Raw genomic sequence first — 21,010 nt, forward strand, 5'->3', positions numbered from 1 at the left:
TTCAACTCCTGCTAAGATGTTGATATCCCCAGGCAGGGAAATCTGCAGGAGAACAGTTTTGCATTATGTAACAAGGAGGAATAGATACATGTACAGATGCCAGTATATGTTGGCTTGGATTTCTAGTTCCCCCCTGACAGTTTTGGGCAGTGTATTATAACTAAAAACTCAAACTCAAAATGGCAAATCAAAAGACAAGGCATAGCTGTTAAATCCTGCCTTTCCAACTTAGGGGTTCCCCACTGAAAGCCTGCTCAGATTAGAAAGCGTTACTGTAGGGCTTTTGAAAGACCTATGAAAGTCCACAGTGGGAGTATTCTAGATCAAGGGCAGCCTATGCCAAGAATGCTGTGTCCTTGTAGAATGAAATTAGTGCACAGGAGGTATATGGAAGAGCCTGCTCTCAGCTGATCTCAAGGGAATGTAAGAGAGTAAAGGGAAGAGTAGGTCTCTTTGGTAAGCTGGGCTGAAGCCATTAAGCCTCCAGAGGCAACAGTTTCATAATTACTTGCACAGCTTTTGTCCTGAGAGCTAGAGAGAGGAGTCTATAGCCAGGGCTGCGTATAATCTGCACCCCAGAAATCCAGAGCCTGTGCCGAAAGCAATTTAAATTCTGTGCTTTGCACGATTTATGCAAAATCATGTTCTACAGTCATACCTCGGGTTGAAGTAGCTTCAGGCTAAGTATTTTTGGGTTGTGCTCCGCAGCGACCCAGAAGTAATGGAGCACGTTACTTCTGGGTTTCGCCGCATGCACAGACGCTCAAAATAATGTCACACGTGGAAGCGGGATCCCGGAACGGATCCCGTTCGCATCCAGAGGTACCACTCTACAATATATTCAGGCCATGAGGGCAAAGACTGAAGTGAGACTACATCTGAGGTCTAAAGGATTCAAGTGGGCACAGTATATACTAATGCACACATGCCTCCCCCCCCCCGCCCCCTGCAAAGCCTAGCCCAGAAATTTCTTGGTATGTAGGCATTTGAGATGCTGCTTACATGTTTCTAGGTTTGCTTAAGCAAAAAGAAAAGGCAGGTTCAGACCCCAGTGCAGACATCTTTATCTCTCCACTGTCTTTAGTGACACTGTAGTTTTTGTAGATCTTTACTTAATCTGTGCACGCGTAGAACTTGAATCCCTGCTTTGGTCCTTTTGGTTTGTTGCCTACCTGACTGTGAAAATAAGCTTAAGTGTCTGTGGATAGGCGATGCCTGGTGAAATAGGGAGAAGAAAAGAAGGTATCTCAGTGGTCTGGAGGTGAGGGTTCACTGGCATGTATAAAGTTCCATGTATGACTGACAGTAGCAGAACAGAGTGTGTAAAATAAGCAGATGTATGCAAAAGTGATTAATTTGCATGCTTCGTGCAGGGCACAGAATTGCGCTTTCTTGACTCAGCATTTTATTTACCTTAGCACAGAATATTCTCTCAAGTGCATGGAGCATGCATAGCCTCAGGCATGGCTCAAACCCCATGTGCTCTCAACCAGCATGAGTTGATGCTGTGCATATAAACCAGCTCAGCTGACAGTCAGCATGTGCAGCTATCAAGCAGCTTAAAAAGGTAAATGAGCCAGTATGCAAGGCACAGCTGATACCATTCTTCATTTTCTGCAGTGTCACCCTTTTCTTGTTCCTAGAGTTATGTCGGAGTCGGATATGTTTGGTCTTAACACTGTGTTTTGGTTGCTTAAGCTCCCTTCCCCTGAAAATTGATCTTAAAATCAAACTAATCCCCCCCCCTTACTTACAATGGTACCTCGGGTTACATACGCTTCAGGCTACATACGCTTCAAGTTACAGACTCCGCTAACCCAGAAATATTACCTTGGGTTAAGAACTTTGCTTCAGGATGAGATCAGAAATAGGGCTCCAGCGGCATGGCAGCAGCAGGAGGCCCCATTAGCTAAAGTGGTGCTTCAGGTTAAGAACAGTTTCAGGTTAAGAACAGACCTCCAGAACGAATTAAATTCTTAACCCGAGGTACCACTGTACTTACAAACCTCTCTTTTAAAGCAATAGATATGTTCCTACATTTTTAAAAAACCACTTTTATGCTTGAATATCTATGTGTGTGCTTATTTATCATTGGTATATGCCAAGTCCTCCAACAGAAAACAGAAGTGAACACTGAAAATTTCAGACCATAGCTGAAGACAGGGTGGAGAAGATAAAGTGGACGCTCGGGTTGTGAACGTGATCTGTGCGGGAGGCACCTTCGCAACCCGCAGCACCGCGTCTGTGCACACGCGGGTCGTGATTCAGCGCTTCCGCACATGTGCAAAGCGCAATTTAGTGCTTCTGTGCTTCCGCGAGTGCCAAAACCCAGAAGTAACCCATTCCGGTACTTCCAGGTTTGGCGCGGTGCGCAACCCGAAAACGCGCAACCTGAAGCGTCTGTAACCCGAGGTATGACTGAATTCTCAGGACCTTGCAGGGTACACTCCTGAGTTTGACCTGTGCTCTGGAAGGACCGTTTGCCACTATAACTCGCTAGTCTCCAAAGCCTGGCTAGTAACCTCAGCCCTGATAGAAATGCTCTAATGGAGGCTCCTCTAGCACTGTTGTTATGTGGTGAGGTAGGGGCGGTTATGTGTCTTACACCACATCAGGATATTGGCACATCTTCTTCTCTACTGGCTGGCCACAACTTCCCAAGGTTTCAGAAGGGTGTCCTTCTCAGGCCTGCCCAGTTGAACCTGGGATCTTCTGCATGCAGATCATTTGCTCTGCCACTGAGCCATCAACAGCCCTTCCCTAAATCTGTGTGCACATTGGCACCTCTGCCCAAGATCCTGATATTGGCTAGAGAATACTGAGGAAAGTTAGGGCAGTATGGTCTGCTCTAAGAGGAGAAAAATGCTTAAGAGTGTGATAAATATTGACGGAAACTCGCCTGCAGTTCCCTGCACAAATGGTCAGTTTAGAAGGACCCTCAAGAATTCGACCTAGTTGTCTCCAGAAGCATGCTTTTTCCAAGGCCTGGCCTTCTGTTTCATTAGTGTAATTTCTGCGCCACCAGACCTCCGTATATCACGGCAGAGAATGATGATAAGCAGCTGTTGACGGATAAAATGTGCCAAATCCTAATATTTGTTTGTAATATCAAAGAAAATTAAGGCTGTGCAGAAGGGCAGATTGTTAATACGAGGCAGAGAGGGTATATGAGTGAAATGACAGTGTCCTCATCAGCGTTTGGATTTTACGGCTGTAAAAATAGCCTGTCCCACCTGGGGAAGGGGAGCAAGGAATATCTTTCTTCTCCCCACCCCACCCCTTAACCTGACATGTGTGTTTCATGCTGTTCCCCTGGGTGAGGCAGTTGCTTTCATCTTTGAAGATCTGCCTCCAAAAAAGTGAGGATTTATAAACCAGATCAAACGCATCACATCAGTTAGAAATAGATCAGAAGCTGCATCTACACGTGGGATCACTAGGATGACTCTTCTCCCATGGGGCTACCTCTCTTCGGTACACAACTCTCCTTTCTCTCTCTCTCTCTCTCTCTCTCTCTCTCTCTCTCTCTCCAACCCAGTAAACAAATGCATTTGGAATTTGCATTCAGCAGACCCAATTCTATAGAATTTTCTCTTCTCTCACCTCCCCTCCTCCCCAGGATATTTGGAGAGCAGACTGTCAGAATTATGTTCCCTGTTTTTATATATGCAATTTAAAGATTGAAAGGGTCTTCTTGCCCATAGAGGAAATGCGGTTTTAAGCGAAGCACAACTTAACAGCACAACTTAAATGAGAAAGTACTCTTTTGATTAGGTATGACAACGGGCTTCCTTTAAAACAAACAGTACCGGGGGGTTGTGTGTGTAGCTCAGAAATAGATGCACGGCTGGCCAGGATTTTGTTACAGTGTCAGTGGCTCTTGCAAATAGGAACCCACCTAGACCTTCTTTGCTGGGCTTTTAAAAACTCCCTGTCAGTAGGGAACAGAGTCCTAGTTGTGGGGTAACTCATATGCTGTATGTCAGGTGTGGGGAGTGCCAGTTTCTCCCCTGAAGGCCACTTTCCCTATGAAGTAATTTGTTGGGTGCTGAATGTTATGGGTAGTTGGGGTTGGAACTAAAATTTTGCAGGGCCACCTGCCCCATTCCTCCACATGCCTGAACACTCAGTGGTATTACCATTGTAGAATTGACTTGTGGCAGAAGCCCAGGACCTCACTCTGCAGAATGAACAGGAGGGCTCCCAAACTCTACAGAGCTGGCTTATCGCACTTGGACCATGTTAAGTCCAGATACAAGAATTACCTAATTGCACCACTGCATCCATTAATTTTCTTACACACACACACACACACACACACACACACACTCCTTCTCTAAGTGGGATTATTCCTGGAATTGTACTGTGCTTCCCGTGTGCTCTGTGTGTCTCAGAAGCACAGAATGAGAATAAGGTTATATATCCAGGAAGGCTGCTTCTCGTTCTGCTTAAGAGAAGGCAGCGGAACACTTGCCATTGTGAGTATGGCAAATTGGATTGAAGACCCCTGATCATGACTCCTCAGTTTGGAATTAGAAAGGCACTAAGCCATTCCAGAAATTACTTTTTCAGTAGCACACAATTCAGTTCAGTTTCTGACAGACACCAGCTGGCTTAAGAATTTCACTTAGAAGGCTTGTTGAAAGAGGAATGTCAAAAGGGCAATAGAGAAGGTCCCTTGCGTTATATAAAATGGCAGGGAGTTCCAAAAGGCCATCTCCATTCCTAAAAACATTCCTAGTTCAGTTTCTCTGTGTGTCTCAGTTGAGTCAAGAGGCAGAAAGTTAAACCCCCCCTTTCATTCTCAGTGCATTGTGTAGGGCTATTGATCTTCACAATTGTATTTGACATTGCACAGGCCCTGTGAGACGTCTTCCACCCTCCTCCCACCAGCCTCTTTTTTTCCTTTTTTGGTGAACCTTTTGCTTTTCTAGCCACTTCCCAGAAGTGTTTTTTTGTTTTTGTTGGGTTTTTTAAAATCAGGCTGCTAATTTTCATGGTCCTGGTCTCTTTCTCTTTCCTTCGCCCCTCCCTCCCTTCCCCCCTCCTGATCCATGATCTTCTTGCCCCCGGGGCTGGGCTGGAGGACTGCGATATCAGCCAGTATGTTGTAAAAACTTTGAGCTGCTTTATTTCATCACCACCACCATTTACTATGAAGAGCCTAGGGATGTGCTGTACAGTGGTACCTTGGGTTACATACGCTTCAGGTTACAGACTCCGCTAACCCAGAAATAGTACCTCAGATTAAGAACTTTGCTTCAGGATGAGAACAGAAATCGTGCTCTGGCAGTGCGGCAGCAGCAGGAGGCCCCATTAGCTAAAGTGGTTCTTCAGGTTAAGAACAGTTTCAGGTTAAGAACAGACCTCCGGAACGAATTAAGTACTTAACCTGAGGTACCACTGTATTAGTTTTGAGATCTGTCACTTCATAGATAATTGGGAACTAGGTAAAGGTAAAGGGACCCCTGATCATTAGGTCCAGTCGTGACCGACTCTGGGGTTGCGGCGCTCATCTCGCTTTATTGGCCGAGGGAACAGGCGTACAGCTTCCGGGTTATGTGGCCAGCATGACTAAGCCGCTTCTGGCGAACCAGAGCAGCACACAGAAACGCCATTTACCTTCCTGCCGGAGTGGTACCTATTTATCTACTTGCACTTTGATGTGCTTTCGAACTGCTAGGTTGGCAGGAGCAGGGACCGAGCAACGGGAGCTCACCCCGTCGCGGGGATTTGAACCGCCAACCTTCTGATTGGCAAGTCCTAGGCTCTGTGGTTTAACCCACAGCTAGGCCAGAAGTCAAACTCATCAGCTGAGACTCCACTGTCTCCACTTGCTAGTAGTGGCTCTCCAGGACTTCAGGGAGCGGGGACATTCCCAGTCCTTACCTGGAGAAGCTGGAAACTTCTGCATTTAAAACAGATGCCCTACCATTGCGCTTCAGCCTTTCCCAAATATGTTGCGTGGACAAGGAACTTTAAAGAGTTCTGAATTTTGCCTCTTTCGTGCCATTTCTTCACCTTGATGATTCTGTTTCTAAGTGTGTAAATCCTGGTCCATGCTGGTCTCTCACAAAGTGTTGGTGCTGACCTTTAAAGACCTAAATGGCTGCGGCCCAGTATACCTGAAAGAGTGTCTCCACCCCCATTGTTCAGCCCGGACACTGAGGTCCAGCTCCGAGGGTCTTCTGGCAGTTCCCTTGCTGCAAGAAGTGAGGTTACAGGGAACCAGGCATAGGGCCTTCTCTGTAGTGGCACCCGCCCTGTGGAACACCCTCCCATCAGGAAATAAACAACTATCTGACTTTTAGAAGATATATGAAGGCAGCCCTGTTTAGGGAAGTTTTTAACGTTTGATGTCTTATCGTGTTTTTAATATTCTGTTGGGAGCCACCAGAGTGGCTGGGGAAACCCTCCCAGATGGGTGGGGTATACATGATAAATTGTTGTTGTTGTTGTTGTTGTTGTTGTTGTTGTTGTTATTTATTATTATTACTGTATAACATGCCAGCCTTCCAAAAAGTTTTATCGCTTATGTGCAGGGGTTCAATGTGAAGAATTTCCAGCAAGTAGGAACTGCCTGTTGCCCAGACTTTTCTTATTGGGGAAACTTGCCAAAGGCTGAAACATTGCTCCATTTCACCAAATCAGGTTTTTTTTTCAATTGCACAAAATGTTGCCCGCTAGTGGCTTCATGTGCCAGAGCTGTTGCGCCTGTGTTGCATGGGCGCTGTGAATGGTATCTGGTGGCTGCTACAATTGCACAAATTGTCGTTTGGCTGGAGTGGGGAGTCCATGAAAAGATAAACAGCATTGCAAAGAGAAAACTAAAAGCATGGCCCATAGGAAGAAAATCCAAAATTCATATCAGGGCAAAACCTTTATTAAACCAACAAGAGCAATAGAATCAAAAACTTGCACGCTGTTTTGTGGCATTTTGATTAGCCTAATAAAGGTATTGTAGCTAGTATAGATTTTGACATTATTGCAAATGTGTGTCTGTCAATTGGCAAAGAAGGCTCACGCACCAGGAGAATGTGAAGCAAAATAACTGCTTTGGCAATGTCTTATAGAAAGGCAGCGTATAAATTAATTAAATTTGCTAGCTTGCTCCAAGCCTAAAATAAACATGCAAGTCTGTCTTGTTACAGCATTCATGAAGATTTAGCTCTGGAACATGGTTTTCAGAGTACACCATGTGAAGAAGAAAAGTAGCTAGCTTGAGTATATTCAGTGATACATTGTTATAAATTCAGGTAGATAGCCGTGTTAGTCTGACGCAGTAGAAATATATTTTAAAAAATTAAAAAATTGTCCAGTAGCACCTTAGAGATCAACTAAGTTTGTTCTTGGTATGAGCTTTCATGTGCATGCAAAGCTCATACCAAGAACAAACTTGGTCTCTAAGGTGCTACTGGACATTAAAAATAAATAAATAAATATTTAATTTCTATTTCTATTATTATAAATGTCTTTATTTTCCCTTTACCATTGAGTACTACAATCACCAATATTAGAGGTGGTTTCCAGGTGTTTTCTTGTTAATATATTTATTGATACTTACTCAAAAATATACAAAAATTCATACCTGTTATAAAATAGATATAAACATATATAAAAGATATATAATAGTTCATATGTTTTTATAATACATTGAAATCAAACAGATACTTAATCTAAAAAACAACAGAGGCAGAAAAAAAGAAAAGAAAAATGAAGAGAAAGCAAAAGAGAAAAGGATAAGGAAAGATAAAAAGACTTCCAATTCTCTGTCCTGCAGCTAAATATAGTATTCACTCATTAACATCCAGCCATTCTACTGATGAATATTTTTTTCAATCTTCAAATCCAAATATTACATGTTCACTTTCTCTTTCATGCAAAAAGCCCATAGGAAGTTTCCAATCCTTAATAAATTTCAGTAATGATTTTTCTCTAATTAAACGCATTAACTTTGCCATCTTAGCCAAGTCCAATAGTTTTATCAGCCATTCCTCTGTAGTGGGTCAGGTTGTATCTTTGCATCTCTGTGCATATAACAATCTCGCCATTAGCTTATTTCATTATAGAAATCAGGCACTGGTCTGGCTTCTAATTCAGACTCTGACAATCACTTCCTCTTTGCTTTTTTTTTCTGGTGTGGGGGGGGTAACACTTCTTTTAGCAATGATTTCCAATTGATCCATCAGTGAGGACTCCTGATGTTCTGCTAAAGCCCCTTTACTCCCTAAATAGTAACATTCAAATATGTAAAGGGGGAAGAACAGAATGAGGGCAGTTATATCAGTCGCCCTTGAATTACTGTCGTAAAGCTCCCATTTTGGAGTGCCTTCAGTGACTAGGGCCTAATGAGGATGTTCAGATCTGATCCGAGTCCCTTACCAGAAAGCTGGAAAAAACCCCCACATATATTTGATCTTGGCAGCGATGATCATAGAAATGGCGATTGGCGAGAGGAGGACTTCTTTCAGCAGGAAATCATTTGAAAGATGCCGCTTTTCCTTTAGCGTCTCAAGGCAGGCACAGTTGCAGAGACAGACAACTGAACCGTTTGCAAAGTTGGTGGTTGGTTTTTTTTGTTTGTGCCTGTCTCCTTTCATTCCTACAGCTGCAGGCAGGCTGTCAGCGCTTGCTGGTTCTTGCTGACCCAAAGGTTGCTGTGGTGGTTCGAGAAAGATGTGAGTTTTATTACTGGACCCTTTTATGTTTCCCTTTCCATTCCAGTCTCCTCCCCCACCGTTGGAAAGCCCTACAAATGTAATTATTGCGGCCGCAGCTACAAGCAGCAAAGCACGTTGGAAGAGCACAAGGAACGCTGCCACAACTACCTGCAGAGTCTTAACACTGAACCACAGTCGCTGGCTGGCCAGCAAGGTAAGTCTGGACCTGCCAGGCTGGGACAGGCGAGCTTGAGGGGCAGTGTTGTCGGTCACTTAGGATGGCTTTACGCACAGCAATTTTTGCAAGTATCCAAACCGGCTAGCAGGGTCTGTGTGGGTGGAACAGTCCAAATCGTCTTCAATGCAAAATGCCTTCCCTAGCTGGTACTTCCTCTTTGAGGTGGTTCCCCTCCACTGCATGGAATTTCCATCTAAATGCAGATTTAGTTACTGTTGCCGTCATCATTATTATTTGCTTCATTTATGGATCACTTAGCACAAGGCATCCTGCCATCTGTTTCAGTAGCAGGCACTAGTTAGATAATGAGGACTAGAATCCCATATCTAGTCTGGGTGAAAATTTGGGTTTAGTGTCTAGAACATGTAGGGCCTGGTAGTCAGAGAAACCATGGCCTTGAAGGAGTCTAAATGGGTTCAGTGATCAGTCTGGTCACTGAGATCCAGCTCCGAGGACCTTCTGGCAGTTCCCTCATTGCGAGAAGTGAAGGTACAGGGAATTAGGCAGGGGGACTTTTCGGTAGTAGCACCCTCTGTGGAACGCTCTCCCATCAGATGTCAAGGAGATGAGAAAGTGTTGGTGCTGACCTTTAAAGCCCTAAACGGCCTCGGTCCAGTATATCTGAAGGAGCGTCTCCTCCCCCATCGTTTTGCCCGGACACTGAGGTCCAGCACCGAGGGCCTTCTCGGTAGTGGCGCCCGCCCTGTGGAACGCCCTCCCATCAGATGTCAAAGCGATAAACATCTACCTGACATTCAGAAGACATCTGAAGGCAGCCCTGTTCAGGGAAGTTTTTAATACGTGACATTTTAGTGTATCTTTCATCTTTGTTGGAAGCCGCCCAGAGTGGCTGGGGCAGCCTAGTCAGATTGTTGTTGTTGTTTAGTCGTTTAGTCGTGTCCGACTCTTCGTGACCCCATGGACCAGAGCACGCCAGGCACTCCTGTCTTCCACTGCCTCCCGCAGTTTGGTCAAGCTCATGTTTGTAGCTTCGAGAACACTATCCAACCATCTCATCCTCTGTCGTCCCCTTCTCCTAGTGCCCTCCATCTTTCCCAACATCAGGGTCTTTTCCAGGGAGTCTTCTCTTCTCATGAGGTGGCCAAAGTATTGGAGCCTCAACTTCACGATCTGTCCTTCCAGTGAGCACTCAGGTCTGATTTCCTTAAGAATGGATGTGTTTGATCTTCTTGCATTCCATGGGACTCTCAAGAGTCTCCTCCAGCACCATAATTCAAAAGCATCAATTCTTCGGCGATCAGCCTTCTTTATGGTCCAGCTCTCACTTCCATACATCACTACTGGGAAAACCATGGCTTTAACTATACGGACCTTTGTTGGTAAGGTGATGTCTCTACTTTTTAAGATGTTGTCTAGATTTGCCATCGCCTTTCTCCCAAGGAGCAGGCGTCTTTTAATTTTGTGACTGCTGTCACCATCTGCAGTGATCATGGAGCCCAAGAAAATAAAATCTCTCACTGCCTCCATTTCTTCCCCTTCTATTTGCCAGGAGGTGATGGGACCAGTGGCCATGATCTTCGTTTTTTTGATGTTGAGCTTCAGACCATATTTTGCGCTCTCCTCTTTCACCCTCATTAAAAGGTTCTTTAATTCCTCCTCACTTTCTGCCATCAAGGTTGTGTCATCTGCATATCTGAGGTTGTTGATATTTCTTCCGGCGATCTTAATTCCGGCTTGGGATTCATCCAGCCCAGCCTTTCGCATGATGAATTCTGCATATAAGTTAAATAAGCAGGGGGACAATATACAGCCTTGTCGTACTCCTTTCCCAATTTTGAACCAATCAGTTGTTCCATATCCAGTTCTAACTGTAGCTTCTTGTCCCACATAGAGATTTCTCAGGAGACAGATGAGGTGATCAGGCACTCCCATTTCTTTAAGAACTTGCCATAGTTTGCTGTGGTCGACACAGTCAAAGGCTTTTGCATAGTCAATGAAGCAGAAGTAGATGTCTTTCTGGAACTCTCTAGCTTTCTCCATAATCCAGCGCATGTTTGCAATTTGGTCTCTGGTTCCTCTGCCTCTTCTAAATCCAGCTTGCACTTCTGGGAGTTCTCGGTCCACATACTGCTTGAGCCTGCCTTGTAGAATTTTAAGCATAACCTTGCTAGCGTGTGAAATGAGTGCAATTGTGCGGTAGTTGGAGCATTCTATGGCACTTCCCTTCTTTGGGATTGGGATGTAGACTGATCTTCTCCAATCCTCTGGCCACTGCTGAGTTTTCCAAATTTGCTGGCAGGTGGGGTACAAATAATAAAGTTGTTGTTATCATGGATCTGGGGAACAGGATCTAAATTGGACGGACTAAATTTAGCATTGGGAGTCTGTTCCATCCTTGCCGATTTTGCTGTGTGACTTTTCCTCCCTCGGCAAATCACTGAACCATCAGCATCTACTGTTTTCACAATATAGGCCTTCCAAAGGTTGAGGCAGAAACGCTCTAGGGAGCCAAACGTCACACCTGCTTTTGTTTCCTTGCCAGGTGACGAGATGCGAGACTTGGAGATGGTGCCGGACTCCATGCTTCACTCCTCAGCCGACCGGCCAACCTTCATTGACCGACTGGCAAACAGCATCACCAAACGAAAACGCTCCACACCTCAGAAATTTGTGGGTAAGGAGCTTCCCCTGGATTCCTGGAAGTGGACTAAAGGTAGCGGCAGGACAACGGAGCTGTTGACCACCGACAGTTGTGTTATTTATTGTCTTGGGTGTTTCCCTGTGGGCCATCAGATCTTGCATTCACAGCCCCGCCAGCTTTTATCATCCCTCTCCATGCTGCATTGCAAAAACAAAAAAGTGGTTAGGCAGGGCATCTCTCAGCAAGCAGCAAGATGGCAGCTACCACTAGACTGGGACTTGACAGCCATTTATGCTCTCTGGAATAGCTGCCGTTAGTGGGATTTGGCTTCAAGTGTGGTCTAAAGTGTGGCTTCAAGTCTGAACCAAACTACAAGGTGGTAGACACACTAGATTAATTTGGCTGTTGTGGGAGTTGTTTTCTTCTGTTTTCATGGTATAATTTAATTGTATTCATGTTATTGAATGTGTTGTAAGTTAGAGACCTTCAGGTAACACGTGACTGACAAGTCTAATAGTTGTTGTAGTAGTAGTAGTAATAAACAACTAATAGGTGCAAAATGGAGTCACAAATTCAAGAAGGAAGTTCAAATTGAGCCTTCCCCCTGCTTCTTACATAAAGTATTTCTTGCCTCCAGTCAAGTGCAGACTCAGAGCTATGTGCTGCGGAGAAGAGGAAAGCCTCATGCACCCGCTTCCTTGCCCAGCTGTTGCACAACAGCCCTGCAGTGCTGCCAGCTGAGTCTTTTAATCTGGTAGTTGCTTCCAGGACCCTCTTGCAGACCAGATGGGAGGGAAACAGGGAAAGCACCAAAGCCCATTCCTTTTTAAACAGGCTCTGAGCCAGCGCATCCTACACTCTTCCATTCAGCCAGCACACAACTTGCTGAGGAAAGCAAGTCTTGCTTTCAGCTGCTTTATCCAACCTTGGAGATCAAAGAAAGGTTGTTCATTTCCCTGGCAGACCCCCCTCAACTTCCTTATGACCGGGAACCCTGAGACCAACACACCTTGTATTTTCCAGACCACTCCCTTGTAACTTACGTAGAAAGTAAAGGCAGCCCACGTTGCCTGAGTCTTTCCCAGAGCTCTAGTCTCTTACAACTCTGATCCTAAACTTCTGGCAATGTAAATTCCAGTTGTCTAGACACGTGGGAGTTCTAGAATCCTGTGGTTGGCAATTGCACACACGGTTAAATTGTGAAACCTTATTAGAAATAAAAGGTGGAGGAAAATTGGCAGACGGTAAGATCAGAATCCAAAATAAGCCAGAGAGCACTGTGGGCCTGAAACTGGACTAATCCCAGCCCCAGCCCTTACGATATAATATTTCTAGTCTGTTTATGAGTAGACAGCAAGGATGGTTAGCTTCCTGGTGGTATAGAAGACCCAATCTGGACCCCGATGGTAGAGGGACCCCTCCCCCAACTACAGGAGCTGCTCAGCTTTTTAAAGGTTCTCTCCCCTCTGGTTCTTTTGAAGGAAGGATCTCTGGCTCTTTCTGACCAATGAGAGCCAGTTGCTCAGGTTGGTCATGTCTCTTAGGTTCTCTTTTTGCATTTGAAATGGACAAGAGGGGGCTACGTACAAGAATTGGCAGGGGCAAGAGATTAACACCCTGCATGTGTGGCAATAGCTGCATCCAGAGATTTCTTTGCAAGGTTTTTTGTCCATGTGCTGTGCTCTTAATTGACTTCCATCCCTAACAGGCTCATCATATTGACTGTAGAGGGAACTTGTCTTTTGATACCTCTCGTCCTTTGCCTTAGGAGAGAAGCAGATGCGGTTTGGCCTCTCCGACATGGCATTTGACGTCAGCTCCGGCTTCGAGAAGGACGTGGAGATGGTGGCGGCCCACCATCCCATGGACACGAGCTTTGGCGGATCCCTGTCCTTCATGGGAGCAGAACACTTGCGCCCTCTCAGAATCCCGCCGACCAACTGCATCTCCGAGATCACCCCCGTCATCAGTTCCGTCTACACGCAGATTCAGCCCCTCCCGGGCAGGCTGGAAATAGCAGGAAGCCGGGAAGCTGCGGAAGGCCACGAGGACCTTCCCGACGGGACGCAGATTGTGTACCGGGCATCTCGGGAGCCCAGCATGGTGTCACCTAGCAACGGCTGCCAGGATTCCACAGACACTGAGAGCATCCACGAGGAGAGGGGCTCACAGCAGCCGCTGCTGTCCGTCATTGGGAACTGCACCAGCAGCCGGCAGAGTCCGGCCTACGCCAAAGAGGACCCCAAAGTACAAGAGGGCATCATTCCCACCACCACTCGGTCAACTCCCAGCTCAGCCAAAGAAGCCCTGCGTGTGGTGAATGATGAAGGGGAACAGATAAAAGCCTTCAAATGCGAGCACTGCCGAATCTTGTTCCTGGACCACGTCATGTTCACCATCCACATGGGCTGCCACGGCTTCAGAGACCCTTTCGAATGCAACATCTGCGGCTATCACAGCCAAGACCGGTACGAGTTCTCCTCCCACATAGTGAGAGGGGAGCATAAAGTTGGCTAGTCCTAAACTCTCTCCCCTCTCTCCCCACCTTCCCAAATCTCCCTCCCCATCTCTCGTGCCCTATCCTCGCCGGGTATGGAGCCGTTCATTTCTTTTGTACTCCGTTGCACTGACTTTGGCTAAAAAAGAGAAATGTTCTAAAAAAATAAAATAAAAACCCTAACTTAAAAAAAAAAAATCCAACAAACTTGAGATGGGGAGGAGCTCATAACATTTGCCTTTTCTACGCTGTGTTATTTAAATACTGTTTATTGATTTTAAAGTTCTCTTGTGCTTTTGATTCTCTTCCACGCATAGTTGTTATTTATTAATTTCATTTCTCTGTTTTGTTGTCATGTAAGCCTTTTCTTTACGTCATTTTGCCAGGGGCTTCCTCCATTTTGAGGGATACGACACACACCTCTGGTACACATCAGCAAGATATTAGTGTCTTTCATGTCTGTCTCTCTCCTTCCTCCTCCATTCAAAGTTTCTTTGGGCTTCTTTTGGTGAATTTCAGTTCAGGTATCTCTTGTCAAGCCCACCATGTTAGACATTAAGAACCTCAGATCAGGTGCTAATATACTCTTGTAGAACTTTCCCCTTTCAAAGGGGCTAGGAAAGCCACGATTTGAGTTACACTTAGATGGTGATGTCAGGAAGAACCGCATGTTCCCTCTTTTTTGGGTGTCTGTGAAACACAGCATAGGAAGGTATCCTACTAGGAACTCTGTGGTCCCGTGAACTCTATACCTCTATGCTTCTGCATTATGACAGCTTTGTGTCTCTTCTTTCGGGGCACAGAAAAGGTGGCGAATTCTGCATCTGGTGAAAATGAAGGAGCTGCAGCGCCAACTAGTCTGAAGGAAGGTGGCTAGCGTTTGTGTACAAAGTTTGCCAGGGTGCTGCTTTTGCAAGCTCAGTTGAAGATCAGCATTAGGAAAGCAAATGCTTTCCCCCCCCCCCCAGGATGCAAGGAAGGAACCTTAGCGTTGCCTGGTTAAAGGGCATGTTCTGCATCCCAGCCATTAGGAATCTGGGATGCCCTCCTTCAAAAGGATGTGCTTGGTGTCCGTGTTGTTCAGCGTGACCTTCTCTCCAGGAGGGTTGCTTGAGCTAACGTCCTCTGAGCTTCCTTCTGCCGGCTCTTAAAGAGTCTTTTTTTTTTTTTTAGTGGAAGTTTTAGAAGGTGTGAGCTTCAACCCTTAGGTGAGTGTATGTCACTGACTTCTCTCTCCAAAAGCATGCAACTTCCGTAGGGTGAATAAATAAACATGACCCTGTTGGATGTGATTCCTAGGAGACACAATCAAGGGACTTTCAGTGGAAGGCAGGAAACAAGATAGGAAAAGCCCCTGTGGCTTTTAGTAACCTCCCTTGCAACTGCTAGAGTCGGGTGCTGAAGCCTTGTCACTTCTTGCTGTTGTTCTGGTGCCTGACTTCTGCCTCTCTCCAGTCAGTTGCTCAGGAATTGGTTATCACAAAGTAGCTTGGGGTTTGACTCCTTTCCCAGCAGGAAGGGCTGCCTTGTTTTTGCACAGATCAGTAAAAAACCATGTTCAGAAAGCATATGGGGGTTTTTTTGGACTCCATTAGCAAACTCTTGACAGCAGCAGCCGTGAAGGTGGAAGTTCCTTGTCTTGTACAGCTACGTAAAAGCATACAGTGGCATGGACAAAATCGTGTCGAGTAACCTCCGGTAACCTGTCTGCCCAATATCTACACAGTAGCCAGAGTCTCCCATTTTCTCACAGGTACGTGATCAGTGGTGCCAAAGAGGGCCATTGGTGTTCTGCAATGCAGATCCCGCCGAAAAAACCTTGCTTTGTGTACTTTAGTGTCTTAAAGCCTTGATCACCATGAAGGGCTGAAACCTCTAATTCTGTAGTTTGGTTGAAGATGCGTTTCTGTTAGTGGACTGTAGGCAGGATTTGTTACTCCACGTCAGGCTTATGCAGTCATTCCTACCAGCCCAAGCAGAAATTCTGTTTATCCTTGCTTTTAAGAGTGTAATCGCCAAATGTAAAGGCTTGGGCGTTGAGGCAGCATAACTGGGGAAGTTTGCCTTTCTGCAGGGTGTTGTCCTTCGTCTCAGCACCTTGACCTGCTAGAAGCACCTTGCCTGAGAGAAAGAGATGGGAGGTAAGGGTAAAATTGTATCTCTAGTCTTAGGACACAGCAAAGGGAGAAGGCTTGTGGTTTTAGATAAATGCCCATGATGCATAAAAAATAACTTGCTCAACAGCAGCTCAGCAAACTGCTTCCTTGTGGGATAAACCAAAGGCTGTTCTTTTTCTACTTATAGAAACACCTCAAGTTGCAACGTTTTGTTCGGTTTTGCCCTTTTGTTATTAGACTGCTTTTTTTGAGATGTGAAATGCTAAATTTTCCGAGCTGTCGCCACCCCTTGCAAGGCCGGACAGATTTGCTTAACTGGAAAGGCCTTGACAAATGTGATATTCTGGGGTATTCCTCTAGAAGACGGGAAGGTGAGAACCTTCCTTCAAATAGTTGCACTCCACTGTTCTGCCACACTTTCTAAAGCTCTTAACTTTTCTGGTACAAAGTCACTTTCCCCTTCTGCCTTGTCACTTGGGTTCAGCATACGAATTGTATCTTACAGGTTCAGAAGGCATTTTGAGCTGGTTCCGGCAGATGTGTATTTTGTGGCTTCAAGCAGAGGGAATAGAATATTAAAATTCTTGTCATTAAGATTACTATTGTGCAATACGAATGGAACCTGCTGGGAGACTTTGCCAAATTGCTAAAGGGACTTGAGAGTCCACTTCCTGTCTTTTCATTGAGGATTGTACTTTCCCCTCCCTCCCTGCTATTCCTTAGGCCCTTGGATAAAGGATTTTGATTTTTTTTAAAGCACTCATATCTCCTATTGGTGTACAGTATTCAGCACTTTTTGTGATTGTTAAACCGAAGAATCAGTTCAGAAGGCATAGTTCCCCCCTCAATAATTCCCAAGACTTGGATGCTCATTAAATTATATTATTTGAATGAAACTGCCCAGTGGTGATTCTGGGGATGACACTTCCGTACTGGGAATTGTTACGGGGTTTCTCATGTGACTGGAAGACATCTTATGATCCAGCCATTATACATTGTATTTTTGAATGTTTTGACTTCATACTGCTTTAAAAGTTAGGATTTGTCCACTACAAATCTTGCAAACATGAAGGTTTGAGTCAGATTAACACAAGCAGTTTGATAAGATAATTGTGTTGAATGAATGAACTCAAGGTGTTCCATTTGTGCCCCTGGAAATCTGTGAGAGCATATCTTAAAGCTGCTTCTTAGCTATTTTTTAAAACACACATTTGGGTTCTCAGGAAAGGCTTATCTAAAGACTTGTGAAAGCAGGATGTTGGAAATCTAATGCACATTTATTACATTTAATAAAAAACCTCAAAGCTGATTTCCAACTTTTAAAGACATTTACCTGTCATTGAGTGACTGTTTTGGCCCATTTTGTGTATATGAGCAAGTAAAAAAAAAAGCTTCTTCCAGAATGCGTTTTCAACATTTTCCCCCATGAACCGCCTAACACGCCAGTATTTTAGATGATTCTTGCATCTTGCTTATAGGATTCATCCTGTGAAAGCTAATTGTAGCCTTTTCACATAAATGCATTCAGAGAAAGATCTAAAACATTTGTCGCGTGAACCACAAATGTTATAGAATTAAATCTCTGAGTTGAGATGTTTGCACATCTTCTGATCCAGGCAGACCTGTGTGTATAGCAGTAATGAGAGAAGCAAACTCCTAAACTCAATGTGTGCATGTTTTTGTTCCTCCCTCTCCACCCCAGTATGGATCTAGGCCTAGAATGGTGTTTGCAGGAATCATTTCCATTTATAGGAAGATTCTCTCTTGTAGGATCTGACAAAGAGCACTTTCCTCTAGGACATGAGGCTGTCTGGACCTCTGGTTGGGGCACACATGCAGGGTTGAAGGCTTTTCTCCCAGTGTGTTTTGCAACACTATATTTAATTGGCAAGCACTATTTGGTCCATCGATCAAGGCGAAACAAAAGTTGGTATTTACGAAGTCCTTGAACCATTGAAAGAGATCACTTATTCCCCAGACATAGGCAAAATCTTATGCGTGGTGTTTGTTTGTTTGATTATGTGGCCAGTCTTTTAAGCAGAAGTGGAAATAAAGCAGAGAGCAAAATTTGTGTCTGCTTTCCCCCCACTTAGTAGATCAGCTGCATAGTTCATGCTAAGCACTTAAATAAATCTCAATCTGTAAAATAGAGCTTGGGGGAGACACACCCCAAAGCAGCTGTTACACAACCGGGGGCCTTTCCACATGTTTTTGGGGCCTACAACTCCCCATCAACCACAGCCATCTTTGGCTGAAGGCGAGTCACAGTACAAAGCATCTGAAACACCACCTTAGGGAAAGTTGCTAAGAATATGGAGTTTGTTTCCCTAAAATAATCTATTCTTCCAGTTCTAGAAGTGATCCTCAATGCTCTCATCTTTTCCATGTGAGATTAGAGTTCTTTTCAGCTCCCCTAGACCAAATTCTGGGAAGAGGCATCTTTCTTTTTTTTCCAATGCAGAGACTAATATTGCTGTGAAAACTGTAAAACATAATCCGACTAGCTATGCTTGTCAACTTGATACATTTGTCAAGAAGTGGGGGCATGTATTGACTTCTTGACATATAACATTGGGAAGGAAATACGTTAGTGCAGTCTTTCTTGTTAGATATTTTTACAGCTTGTTGTTTTTTCCAGATACAAGTGTGATTCTTTGACAAGAACAACAACAACAAATTAATAGGAAAATCGGCTTTCATAGTTGGGTACCGACTTCTTGAAAGCCAAAGATGGCCCTTGGGTGCTTGGCATCAATTAATGCCACACTGGTAAATTGAAGCACCTAAAGGGTCATTTGTTACTGTTGATTTCTATTTGTAAAAAGTAAAGATAATCCCTTTGTGCCTCCATACAGAGCCCACGTTCAGACTTTTTCTTCCTGTTTTTAGTGGGAATAGAACCGCTCTCTGCAGGAACTCTTTGGTTTTCTTTTGGTTTGTTTTTTTAAAAAATCAGAAATATTGGGTAGTTCTTGAGCTAAATGAAGACCTCCAGCTCATCACTGTTGAACTATATTTACTGCACTGTGGAATGGTACGAATCTCTCTTAATCCTGCTTCTGTGATGAATCAGGGAGCAAGAATCCTGTTTCAGACTTCACAACTTACCTCCTGCTTCTCCCCTTTTGTGAAAATGGAAACAGGTTTGTTTTTAGAGAAACAAAGCTCTAAAATTTCTAAGAAAACCAGTGTTCTGTTTTATTTTTGCTTTCACCTGTATGAAGAGCCTAAAAAACAAATCTTGGAAATTTTGTAAAACTCCAGGTCTCTAACTTGTGTAAATATTATATATTTTTTAACCAGATGTATGAAGAACAAAAAGATGTGCAATATCCCCAACCCGCTACAATATTCTTCTCTTCTTTCTAACAAGCTTTCATTTGTATATTGTTATTGGATTTGCTGGTGTCGCACTCTTTTCCCTTTTTTTTTGGTGGGGTTAAACTCACTTTTAAATAAAAGAAAAACCTCTTACTGCAAAAGCTTTTTTGTATCTGTAATATATTGTAAGTACATATTTGTGTAATGGAGATTATACTACTGTTAAGTTTTGTACTGTACTGGCTGAAGGTCTGTTATAAATAAACATGAGTAATTTAACAGCCTGGTCTCTTGTTTTCCTAACTGGATTATTGCCAGTTTTGTGCTGGTTCCCCATTCTTAGATCAGCACCCCGTTACAAAGCCATGCTGATTGATTAATTCACACATGCACAACCCCTCCCCTTTCATTTCATCAGAAATGAGCAGATGTGCTCATGAAGATACATGTATGCATTTCTGCTACCTGCAAAGACGGCCTAGGACCCTCGTACTGACGGGACCGCCTCTCCTAGTATGCCCCATGGAGGACCTTAAGGTCCATATATAGCAACACCCTACAGGTCCTGGGCCCTAAGGAAGTTTGATTAGCCTCAACCAGAGCCAGGGCCTTTTCAACTCTGGCTCCGGCCTGGTGGAACGCTCTGTCTCATGAGACCAGGGCCCTGCGGGATCTGATTTCTTTCCGCAGGGCCCGTAAGACAGAGTTGTTCCACCTGGCATTTGGCTTGGAGCCAATTTGATCCCCTCTTTCTTTTTTCCTTTCTCCTCCTGTGATGAGGCTGTGTTTTAATTTTGTTTTTAAGTTGTATTTATTCAACTTGTTTTTATTATTGGTTGTTAGCCGCCCTGAGCCTGGCCTTGGCTGGGGAGGGCAGGGTATAAATAATTTTTTTTTTTTAATTATTATTATTATTATTATTATTGGCATTGCAGTTTCCTTTATGGAGGAACTCTGCTTCAAAGAGAGACATTTTCATAAGTTTTAGGACGGGTTGGCAAGGTTTACCTCACCTGGGCCAGTTCACTTCAGTGGAGATCCCTCCATGGGCTGAATCGCGCGCACGCCCGTGACTTTTGGTGTCTGCGCAGATGCCATTTCCGGCACCACAGAAGCGAGTGGCTCGGTTCGGGGGCAGCTCGTGGACCGGTTAAACAACCCCTGTGGGCCGCTTGTGGCCCATGGGCCTTAGGTTGCCAACCCCTGTTTTAGGACCTAAAGCATATATGCCAGTCCAAGTTGCCAGTCTATGGTTGCACAGAAACAAGGGTAGTGTATAAGCAAATACCTATATTTATAGGCTCTTCCATAGGATCCTTCTGCTTGTCCCATTAAATAGAGCGAGAGCCAGCATTGAAAACTGAGCTGCTTATCTTCATGTTTGTTAACTTTTTTTATGCTGTCGCTGTTATTATATCTGTCACCTGATTTCAGAAAGGTGAATTCAAAGTGACCTTGAGATGCAATGCCATGCTCTCCATAAACATGACTGTGGCTGCATCTACACAACTATAAATACAAATTCTCCGGGGGGACGGGACGTTTTAAAGCTCACGATGGTAAATTTCATAGAGT

At 44.5% G+C, this 21,010-nt stretch overlaps 1 protein-coding gene across 6 annotated transcripts in view; it reads left to right on the top strand.

Annotated features, from left to right (window-relative positions):
• Window positions 1-19,714, top strand: part of IKZF4 (IKAROS family zinc finger 4) — a 69,290-nt gene extending 49,576 nt beyond the window's left edge. For 5 of the 6 annotated variants that reach the window (XM_028712572.2, XM_028712512.2, XM_028712542.2 and 2 more), the window contains 3 exons: window positions 8,725-8,874; window positions 11,402-11,572; window positions 13,269-19,714. In XM_028712572.2, the coding sequence (XP_028568405.1) occupies window positions 8,725-8,874; window positions 11,402-11,572; window positions 13,269-14,017 (1,070 nt within the window). In that variant the 3' untranslated portion in view covers window positions 14,018-19,714. The remainder of the gene's footprint in view (window positions 1-8,724; window positions 8,875-11,401; window positions 11,573-13,268) is intronic. The other variant, XM_028712532.2, reaches the window with a different exon arrangement.
• The last annotated feature ends 1,296 nt before the right edge of the window (window positions 19,715-21,010 follow it).

This window comes from Podarcis muralis, chromosome 2 (genome assembly GCF_964188315.1).
Source record: "Podarcis muralis chromosome 2, rPodMur119.hap1.1, whole genome shotgun sequence".
Classification (NCBI taxonomy): domain Eukaryota; kingdom Metazoa; phylum Chordata; class Lepidosauria; order Squamata; family Lacertidae; genus Podarcis; species Podarcis muralis.